Below are 11,920 nucleotides of genomic sequence, written 5' to 3' on the forward strand. Positions count from 1 at the left end.
CGAAAGTCTTTGCATAGTCAATTAAGCATAAATAAACATCTTTCTGGTGTTTTCTGCTTTCAGCCAAGATCCATCGGATGTCAGCAATGATATCCATCATTCTAACCCATAGAGACCCTTATAAGTTTTCCAAGGAGCAGCTGGTTATCTTGAACTGCCAACTTTGAGGTTCAAACTGACCTTGCAGTCCAGCGCATTAACCTGCAGCGCCATTCTAGAGCACGTTCTACTTAGATTTCTAAAAGACAATTCAAAATTAAACATGATCCCAAACTAAACTCCTAATGTCTCGCAGGAAACTACTCTACCAGAGCTTTCCTCATTTCAACTAATGGCAACTTTTTCCTACTAGTTGTCAAGATGAAAACTCTCTCTCACAATCCATATCTAATCTGAAAGGAAATCTTAACTGCTCTCTCTACATTTATCAAATATTTATCTGGAAGCTAATCATTTCTCCTACATCTCCTACATCCAACCACCATCACCTTCTCATCAGGATGACCAAAACAGTCTGCTAACTGATCTCCTTATTAGGTAACAGTTACTGGACTTACCCCTGTATCTATCTCCATCACTGCAGCCAAGTGATCCTTCAAAATGTGTGGGATCACATCACTCCATCTTACTGCTCAAACTTCCCAGTAGCTCACCATTTAACTCAGGAAAAAAGCAACTTTCTTACAGTGGTCAGCAACTCTCTACCACCAACGTGGTCTCTTACTAGTTGCCCTGTCACACTCTCCATACCAGTAATGGTGTCTGTCCTTGCTTTTCAACAAAAATGTCAGGCATGCTCCTGCCTTAGCTTCAAATTTTTGTTCAAATATCTCCATGTCAAGGCCTACACGGACATTTATTTTAAATTACAATGCTCTCTCTGCAACACTTCCCCTTATTCTATTCTCCTTTTCTCCATAGCATTTACCTTTCTCTGTGTGGAGCTAAAGCATAAGCACTGGATTACTAACCAAAAGGTCAGCAGTTCAAGCCCACCAGCTGCTCCTCAGAAACCTTATACAGTGTTGCTATGAGTTGGAACTGGCTTGATCGCACGCAACAACAACATATTATAATATTCACTAATTTATTATGTTTTAAAATGTGGTAAGAAGAAAAATGGGACTCTAAAGAAATATTCACTCTAGAATCTATGAATGCTACCTCATGTGGCAAAAAAAAAAAAAGCATTACATTATATTGCAAAGGATGTGATAAAGTTAAAGCTCTTAAGAGAAGAGTTTATCCTGAATTGCTCAGTGGGGTCTAAATGCTGTCACATGGAGAAAGACACACAAAGTAGAAGGTAATGTAAAGACAGAAGCAGACATTAGAGTGATGCAGACACTAGCCCAGGAATGAATGCCAGGTACTGAACAGAAGCTACAAGGATTGAGGAAGGAATTTTCCCCCAGAGGATAGAATGCAATCCTGCCAAAACCCTGATTTCAGACCTCAGGCCTTCAAAACTATAAGACAATAAATTTGTTGTTTTAAGCTACCAAATTTATGGTAATTTGTTGCAACAGCTGCAGGAAACTAATACAATGACTGTCCCACGCAACTAAAAATGTAAAGTTCCACAAGGACAGTCACTTCTGTTTATTTGGTTCACTGGGACAAGGTAATTACTCAGTGAACATTTGTTGAATGAATGAAATAAGCAGCCTAAGTCAAATACTACCAGCTGATTACAGTCAGTTACTAACTAGCCTTTAAGGAGCTAGTAGCATAGTGGTTACAAGTTGGACTGCTAATCTCAAGGTCAGCAGTTCAAAACTGCAAGTCATTCCGCAGGACAAAGATGAGGCTTTCTGCTCTCATAAAGATTTACTGCCTCAAAAACCTTACGCAGGATCTCTATGATTAGGAACCGACTCCACGGCACATCACCACCACCACCTTTATGCCTTTATTCAGATAAAGCCATGACTGCTTCTTTGGGGACATACACTATGTAATACAACAGCAGAGGAAAAACCTAGGGAGTTACACATAAAGTCTTAAAGAGAGGAGAAGAGACAGCGTTAGGCCTGATGGTCAGGTACAACTTCAGTCTTATCAGTGTATTCTAGCTTTATTAAAGAAAAAATATTTATGTAGTTTTTATATGACAATTAATCTAAAATACTTTAATGTCTATTAATTTTTCAAAAACACATTCCATCCTCATCGATGCTCTTTTAATAACTGGTTCTAGCTCTCCTATAAATGGTTAACTATAGTTTCAAAAATAATTTTAAACCCCATCTATTTAAATGGAGTCCTGGTATGGTGCTATGGAATAAGCACTTGACTGCTAACCATCAGCAGTTCAAACCCACAAGTTGCTCCTCAGAAACCCTATATAGGGTTGCTATGAGTTGTAACCCACTCAACAGCACTTTACAACAATCTATTTAATACACAGATTTATATTGTTGTTGTTATTGTTAAGTGACATCCTGTCAGTTACGACTCATAGCAACCCTGCATAGGGTTTCCAAGGAATTGCTGGTGAGCTTGAACTGCTGACCTTGCAGATCAAATAGACCTTTCAGTCCAGTGCATTAACACACGGCGCCAAATCAGGACTCCAGATTTATATCAGACAACCAATAAAGAGAAAAAACAGGGTATTCCTAAATCTGAAATGGGCACTAAATAAAAGCCTACTCATATTTGGCAAATAGAAAAGTAACACACAGATATTAAAACTAAAGAGGATATCCTCACCTTGCCTGGATGAATTTTCTATCATTTACTTGGCAGACTCTTTGTAAAGCAAAAAGCAAAAAACTACAGCTAATTAGATAATTTATAGCAATGACTGACTTATACACAAATAAGCAAGAAAACTATTTCTAACAAAAAGGGAACATTCTTCTACTAAAGAAAATCATTTTACCTGCAGCATGTAGTTGATCAGCCAAATCATATAGCAACTTAAAGTTTTCTCCACTCTTCAAACCCCGACCTCATTAAAAAAAAGAAGTAAAAAACAAATTAGACAAATATAAAGTTCACTCCACACCATTTTGATACTCTATATACTGAATGCATTTTCATCTTACACAATTATCATATTAACCAGATCACCTACTCTATAAAGATGCCTCTAATGGTATCCCTATGCTTGCCCTTATTTCTGTTGCTGCTGTTAAGTGCTGTCGAGTCGATTCTGACCCATAGTGACCCTGAACAGGGTTTCTAAGGCTGTAAATCTTTACAAGAGCAGAAAGCCTCATCTTTCTCCCGCGGAACAGCTGGTAGTTTTGAATTACTGTTTGCAGCCCGATTTGTAACCACTACGCTACCAGAGCTCCTTTACATCTACAAAATATTCAACACTATTGCAATTAACTGTGTACTTAATCTTTAATATCAGTTCTCCCCATTAGAATGAAGACTCTAACTGCAAAGTCCATACCTATTTCAGCCACTGCTATAGCCACAGTACTTAGCAAAACTCCTTGCACATAGTAGATGCTTAGTTAACAGCAGCTCAAAGAATGAATGGAGTTATTATCTGAGTGGAAGTCACTCTACCAAACATTAAACTTTAATAAACTGAGAACATCTTGCCTTTTCATCTATTTCTCTCGTAGTTTTCATCAGGTATGGACATAACAGACACCCACTAAGTAATTCTTAAATAATTGAATGAGTAAATGAATCAGATACACCTTTTAAAAAATATTATTTCTTTCCCAATGGCCCTTGCAATACAAGGCTGTTTTGCAGCTGAATTGTTCTCTGTCTGATTTAATTTAATTTGTTAAGCCTTTAAAAATCATTCCAATAAACGGTTCTTTACGTCTTTTTAAAAAAACAAATAACATGATACAAAAGAATTACGTCAAGCAAAAAAAAAAAAAAAACCAGAGAGAATCAATAAAATCAGAAGTTTCTTAAAAAAGATCAACATTGATAAACCTTTAGCTAGACTGACAAAAGAAAAGATGTAAGTAACCAAAATAAGAAAAAAAACAGGACATTACAACTCCTCTAACACAGAAAAAGAGAATTGTGATAGAGTATCATGAACAACTGTCCAGCACTAAACTGGATGACCTAGATAAAAAGGACAAAGCCTTAGAAGCACACAACCTACCAAAACTGACACAAGAAAAAATGGAAAGCATCAACAGACCACAAATCAGTGATCAGAAATCTCTCAATAAATAAATAAAGTCCAAGACTAGATTATTTCCATTTATGAAAGTATTAGGAAAATAAAGTATCTAGGAACATAAAGTATCTAACCAGGGACATGAAAAATTTATACAATTAGAACTATAAAGCACTGCTGAAAGAGATTAAAAAAGACTTAAAAAAAATGAAAAGATGTCCCTTGGTTGTGGATTGGAAGACTTAATATTGTTAAGAAATCAGTCTGTGGGAGGCAGCAAGATGGCGAACTAGGCTGTACGAACCCTTTACAACAAAGATACAGAAAACCAACCGAAACAGATGCAGATGACAGTCCTGAATCCCTGAGATTTAGATGAAGGGACAGAGAAATGGACTGAATGCTTCCAAATAGAGAAAGCTGAACAGGCATGACAAAAAAAAAAGAAGACAGACTGGTGACCTGGGCCAGCTGACCATAAGTGGCATGGCCATCGTTAGCTTTTGTAAGCAGCTTTAGAGACAAGAAAACATAATGGCATTGCAGAAACATACTAGTGGCTCTGGAAGATAAAGGTGTACATTTTCTTGTTCCTTCTACTCCCCTGGGGACAAGAGGCAGGGTAGGCCCTCGCCTGCATATACTCCTAGGGAAGTTCCTGATCTCCAAGAGGTTGGAGCTGCATGGAGCTAAGCACCGCAGTTGTAAACCCCATTAAAGGAATAGGAGCTATCCACATTAATTTCATCTAGGTGGGCCCTGCTCCTGGTCAGCCCTGGACTAGCCCACTCTAGGAAAAGCAGCAGAACAGATGCATGGGGTGGGGGGATGGGGGGAAGACTAGTGATCTGTGCTGGTTGTCCAGGTGTGGCATCCCCATTTTGAACTTTTGTGGGCAACTGAAGGCAAGTCAGCAGTGAGTGGCGCAGAGCTATACCACTTACTGGCAGAGAAGAATATGGGAAATTTTTTCTTGTACCTCACATTACCCTGGTAACCGGAGGTATGAATGGTCCCAACCTGTGTGCATTTCCAGGGAAGCACCTGCTTTCTTGGCAGTTGACACTACATCAAAAGAAGTGGGGAACTAGCACCACAAACCCCCACCCCTGCAATCAAGTGTGGCCTGCTCCAAACCTGCAGAGTTAGTTCTGGCCAGCCCTAGACTAGTAGGACCGCTCATCCTTGGCTGCCCTCTGGGACAGAAATACCCTGGTCTCCCAGGTGCTTTGGGGTCTACATGAACTATTTCTTGATTAGGTGCCCCAAACAGACAACACCAAGCCTTACAGGAACTCCATGTACAGTTGAGAGTGTCCCCGCTTCATCCCTTACCATCCATGATGTGAGGTCTTTGGCTAGAAGGAGACCCCAGAATTTTCTCCTCTCTGGGTCTGACATCTTCACCCTTACTTCCTATCCCATCTCCTCCTTCGTTTTGACTTCTTTTTTGATGCATCTCTTTCCCATCACTGCTGCTTCTTTTTCTCTTTGGTTTTTCCTTACTACTCTCTGGTCTCTTTCCCTTCTACTCATTCCTCTCCGTAATTGTGTTTAGCTTTTTTTTTTCCCTATTTTATTTTCCTTCCCGTCTTTTCTCACTTCGGTTTCTGTATTCTTGTTCAAGCTGCTATCTGCTATACTTTTTTCTCTAACGTTTTAGTTTGTTGCTATTGTTTGCTTGCTTATTTTCCTTTTCTCATGTGTTTTCTCTTTTTACCTCATCCAACAGGAGACAGCAACTGTGTCCATAGAGCTCAGTCACAACTGGACCCTCTACAACTCCACCTATTTGGCCAGAGCCAATACCAGCTTCTATACACCGGATCAGTGACAACAACCAACATCAGCCAAATCCATTTAAACTGAACTGCACAAATAATGAACAGACAATGGTGCACAACTCATCACCTAATCACACCCACAAGGAGGTAGTACGAGAATGCCTAAGAATATGACAACATATAGTTATCAACTTAATACAAATATATCACACCACAATGTCTTGAAAGCAGCAGACAACTTCTGTTCACACTAAGGAACAAGACAGTGTAGTTCAAACAAATGACCAAGAGGCAGGGCTAGAAAATGTTTTTGAGTTAAAAAAAAAAAGGCGTTAGAACTACCTGAAAAGCAATTCAAGAGAATGATATTTAGAAACCTCCAAATGATTAGCATTAAAGTCGAGGGAAACATGAAAGAATTCAGGCCGAGACTGTAAATTCCAAAAAGGCAATGTCCCACCCCACCCCCGAAAAAAAAAAAGCTAAAGAGGATAGAGAGAAACACTGTTAACTGATGGTATATGGAGGGGATTATAATCAATGTAATGAAACAAGTTATATGAATGGTTGAATGTGAAACTGATGATGTGCCCTGTAAACTTTCACTCAATCCACAACAAAAACCTTAAAAAAAAAAAAAAGAAAGAAAGAAAGAATTCAGGAACAATCAAACAAAATCAAACAAAACAGATAAAGGATTGGAGACAATACAAAAAAAAAAGCAATTCAGAAGATTAGTACTAAGATTTCAGAAACGGACAATACATTGAAAGGGCAAAGGAGTAGATCTGAACCAATGGAAGCCTGAATTAGTGAGTTTGAAGATACATATTTCACTATTAATAAGGTAGAAGAGCAATTAGAATAAAGAACTAAAAAATCTGAAGAAAACCTAAGATTCGTGTAGAACGACATGAAGAGAAAATAACTTACGAATGACTGTAATTCCAGAATAGGAAGAGACAAAGAAAAGCATAGAAAAGACAGTCAAAGAGCTACTGGAAGAAAATTTCCCTTACATCATGGAAGATGAGAAGAAAGAATGCAAAAAGTGGAATGAACCCCTCACAGGACAGACCCCAAAAGAAAATTACCAAGTCGTATCATAATCAAACTCTCTAAAATCAAAGAAAAGTGAAAAATACTAAGAGCAGTTTGAGGAAATGAAAAGTTTCATAACAAGGGAGAACCATAAGATTCAGCTATGATTTCTCAGCAGAAACCATGCAGGCAAGAAGACAATGTGGAGACGTATACAAAACTCTGAAAGAAAAAAAATTCCAACCAACAATCATATACCTAGGAAAACTGTCCCTTGAATATGATGGCAAAATTAGAACATTTCCAAATAAACAAATTAAAGGAATTTGTAATAACTAGGCCAACTTTACAAAAAATACTAAAGGGAATCCATTGGATTGAGAACCAATAACAGCAACCTGAGATTGATGATCCACAGGGCAACAGCACCCACAATTCAATCCAGATAGTTAAGTGTCCAAAGTAAAACCAACCTACAAGACTGAAAACAGGGAACCAAAGAGATCAATTTATAATGAAGATTACAAAGCAAAAGAGTAAAAAAATGTAGTTACAGAACTTCCAAATGGCAAGGAAGTCAAGAAGATTTTAAGATTTTAAAAAAAGCAGCAAAGTAAGCCTATAGTCATCAGAAAAGAAATAATACAGATTAGAGCAGAAATAAATGAATAAAAACAATAAAAATTGAATCAAGAAGTTGGTTCTTTGAAAGGATCAATAAAAAAATCTAGCAAAAGAAAATATGTAAAAGCAGTAGGTCAAAAGAGGGAACAAATTCTTACAGCAAGAATCATTCCCACCCCCTCCACACACAGAGTAAGTAGACAGGGATGGGCAACTTGGACATTGGCTACCCAAAATGGGACGGTAGGGCTACGGAGGCAAGAAGTGACTGGCTTACAAGCTTTCAGGGGGGGAACCTAGAGACAGGGGGCCTGGAGGAAGGCAGAATCTCCAGTGAGTAGCATCCAATCTGCCTAGGCGGAGTTGGTGAAATGAAATGCAGATGGGTCTCTTGTGATACAATAGTGAGTGATTGTTATCAGGACTGAATTTGAAGGCTGGAAGTGTAAAGGTAGACATTTTATAGCAAGGAAGGAAGTGATTAACTTTTCAGTCTAGGAGCAGAGGTCCCTAGGACCATCAACGGAGAAGAGCCGAGAGCGGGATCCTACCCAGAGAAACAGTGATGCCTGAGATGGAGGCAGAGATGATGACGTGGAGCGATGGAGCAGCTGGGGGCTTTGGATCCAGAGAGAGAGAGTGACTGTGTGCTGAAGACTGGGGGTGGGGCGGTGGGGGGGAGTGGATAGTGTAGGGGGCAGGCTTGCAGGGTATACCCTTTAGTTGGTTGATGATGCATGTAGGGGATTGTAACCATGGCAATGATACCATGTACAATATAATGAATGTAAAACTAATGTTCTCCCATGTAAACTATCAGAAGTAGGCTAGAGGACAATAAAATAAATAATTTTTTTGATAAAGAAAACAAGGGTAAATAGCTACAATTTGATGAATTTGACCTATACATACGGATGTGTTGTTGTTGTTAAGTGCCGACGAGTCAATTCCGACCCATAGCGACCCTGTATAGGGTTTCCAAGGAGCAGCTGGTGAGCTTGAACCACGGACCTTGCAGTTCAAACAGCTTTGCAATCTGGCGCATTAACCCATGGTGCCACACCAGGACACCATACATATGGATGTAGTAGCTCAAAATACCAACTGAGAGAGAAGGCGTCTTTATATCAAGTATCAATGCTATCCCCTCTGTATACAGGGTAGATAGGGAGGGCAACTTAGACACTGGCTACCTAAAATGATTAGATGATAAAGACACGAAGGGACTGGCTTACAAGGTTTCAAGAGGGAATATAGTTTAAGAGTATGCAGGGGAAGATAGAGTCCCCACTGAACTGTTTTCATCTTGTCTAGATGGGTCTGGTGAAAGAGATGGGGATAAGATTCTTAAGATTCAACAGTGAGTAACTGTTATCATGACTAATTGACACTGTCACAATTGTAAAGGTAGAAGTTTTGTAACATAATGGGGGGAGTAGTTAATCTAATAGTCCAAAAACAGAGGACCCTAGGACCATCAAGGGAGAAGACCCTACATAGAGAAACAGCGACACCAGAGATGGAAGCACAGATGGGGACATGGAGAGGGAGCAGCTGAGGACTCTAGAGTCATGGAAAGAGAGGGACTGAAAGCTGGTGGCCAGGAGGCAGGCTTGCAGAATGTGTCCTTTGGTAGTTGACAAAAAAAAAACAAAAAAGAGCTAAAATGAATAGTGAGAAATATTGCTAACTGATGGTAGGTACATGGAGGGGATTATAGTCATTGTAATGAACCCAAAGTATATGATTTGTTGAATGTAAAACTGAGGATCTGCCCTGTAAGCTTTCACTCAATTCACAATAAAAACTTCAAAAGAAAACAAACAGAATTTAATAACCAAGGTTAATGTGCTGATCTGCAAAGTCGGTCTGAACCTCAAGGTGAGCAGTTCAAGCTCACTAGCTACTCCCTGGAAACCCTATCTATACAGGGTTGTTATGAGTCGGAACCAACACAACTGCCTTAACAACAACAAAACATATAAAACTTAGACGATACAAAGACAACCTAATCATAAAAAGGATAAAGAGGACATGAAAATGGCCACCAGTCAGATGAAAAAGTGCTTAGTAAACAAACTAACAGTGGAGCTACTCTATGAACCAGCAATTCCACCCCTAGGGCTATACCCAAAAGGCTTGAAAACTGAGTCAAAAAGGGTCTTGTACATTACAGCTCACTGCAGCTATTCACAATAGTCAAAAGGTAGAAACAGCCTAAATGTTCATCAACAGATCAATGGATAACCAAAATGGGGGACATACATACAATGGAATATTAATCAGCCAACAGGATAAATGAAATCTTAGTGTATGCTACAATATAGATGAAGCTTAATGACAATGCAGAGTGAAATAAGTCAATTACAAAGAGGACAAATATTATTATGACCTCACTTATTTAAAAAGACAAGAAAGGGCAAATGTATAGAGACAAAATATATTAGTGGTAACCAGGGCCAAGAAGGAAAGAAAATGAAGGAATTAACAGAGATGGAACTATCACATTAAGGGTAGGGTAGCAAAGCCAAGAACTGTGTCAATAAGTTGTACATCTGTCAACAGCTGAATTGGTAAAAGTTGTGTGACAGATATATTTATTGTTGTTGTTGGTAAGTACCATGGAGTCGGTTCCGACTCATAGTGACCCTGCACAGCATTTCCGAGGCTATAAATCGTTACGGGAGCAGAACGCCTCATCTTTCTGACAAGGAAAAAAAGGAATAGCTGTAAGGTTGCTTATGTACAACCAGGATTTGGTTCCTTGGTTTGGAGGTTTAGGGTCATGGCACATGGGACATATCAGTTAATGAGTCTAAAACTGTTAGTTCATTGTGTTGTGCTTAGAGTCTTTAAAGCTTGCAAGAAGTCATCCAAGGCACAATAATTTGTGGCACTGTGGAATAAAGCTATAGACCATAAGTCAGTTTGAATCACAGGGGTCGTTTAAACCATAAAGTCAGTGGTTCAAACTCACCAGCCACCCTTGGAAGCCCATACAGGGTTGCTATGAGTGAGAACTGACTTGACAGTATTTAACAACAACAACAACAATGCAGTTGGAACAACAGAGGACAAAGGAGAGTCAGGATTGGAGGAGGATCTGGAACGTGTGGCTGATTGCCTCCATCAACAGCTGCCTCCTTTGCATGAGACCAGAAAAACTGTACAGTGCCTGGCTATCACTGCTGAACACTTCAATCAAAGATTCCAAAGAAGAATCCTGATCAAAAAAAAGAAACAGAACAGAATTTCAAGAGCCATGGATGATGGATAAGTCTCTCTGAAACCATTGCCTTGGTTTTTGATACCTTAAATTTAAAACATCTCCTTAAGTCATTTTAATACCAAACACCAGTTTAGCAAAACTAGTAAAAAAAAGTCTTTTGAGCATTATGCTCTTTTAAGAACTATATGGGATCAAACTGTCAACAGCAACTAAAACATTTAGACAGGAACCTTGGAGGGAAGAAAAGGAGGGTGATAATGTTTGCACAACTCGAAGGATGCAATTAATGTCACTGAATTGTACATGCAGAAACTGTGGAGTTCTTGTCGTTTTGCTGTGTACATTCATAATAACAATTTTATTTTAATTTAGGAAAAATGTAATCAACATTACCAATGGCAAGGACAAACAAGATTAAAAACAAAAGCAGCAAGTGTACAGTATTACCAATTCAGACATTAAAACTGAAGAAACTTTTAAAGACATCTAGAGACCTGGACTTTTAAAGACATCTAAAGCCTTTCAAAGTAAAGCGAAAAATGGGAATCATACAATGCACTTTTAGATTCCAAACTGTTGTTTTTTTCCCTTGGATTCAGAAACTAACTGCAGATTAACATGGAAGTGAGTCAACAAAACAAAGATACAAGTTGCAAAGCTATGAAGATGAGATTTACACCATGCTCCCCCTGGTGCCAGTGACAAGAATTTGCAACAGAAAGTCCAAATTATATATTATGCTCATAATTTTGACTTCATTTTCCATATCACTACTTCTTATATTTGAAAAGAAATTTGTATTCTTCTAAAACAAATACTAATAAAATCAAGTTCTCAAGTTTACATTATCTTTTAAAATTCATCAATTACAATATTTTACTTACCACCAGATACCACCACTTTGGCACCAGTTAGCTCAGGTCGATCACTTTTTGTTAATTTCTGGTCAAGCCATTCTGATATTCCAACGGGTGAAGTACTTGATGCTACACACAATGATATAAAACAAAACAAGACTTATAATTTGAAGTTCTATATTGGCAATTACTTTTAAGAGTAATTGTCTATGCATTTAAATTTGTTATTCCTATTTTTTATTCCTATGTTGTTGTTGTTGTTGTCAGGTGCCAT

General features: G+C 38.5%; 1 protein-coding gene across 1 annotated transcript in view; it reads right to left on the reverse strand.

The window, feature by feature from the left end:
• The window catches only part of ETFA (electron-transfer-flavoprotein, alpha polypeptide), a 115,518-nt gene that overhangs the window by 73,133 nt on the left and 30,465 nt on the right, over positions 1–11,920 (reverse strand). Inside the window, exons 7-8 of the mRNA XM_006866560.1 lie at positions 11,674–11,775; positions 2,888–2,956 (exon numbers count right to left, since the gene is read on the reverse strand). Coding sequence (XP_006866622.1) covers positions 2,888–2,956; positions 11,674–11,775 — 171 coding nt within the window. The remainder of the gene's footprint in view (positions 1–2,887; positions 2,957–11,673; positions 11,776–11,920) is intronic.

The sequence above is a fragment of the Chrysochloris asiatica genome, unplaced genomic scaffold (assembly GCF_000296735.1).
Source record: "Chrysochloris asiatica unplaced genomic scaffold, ChrAsi1.0 scaffold00092, whole genome shotgun sequence".
Lineage (NCBI taxonomy): Eukaryota > Metazoa > Chordata > Mammalia > Afrosoricida > Chrysochloridae > Chrysochloris > Chrysochloris asiatica.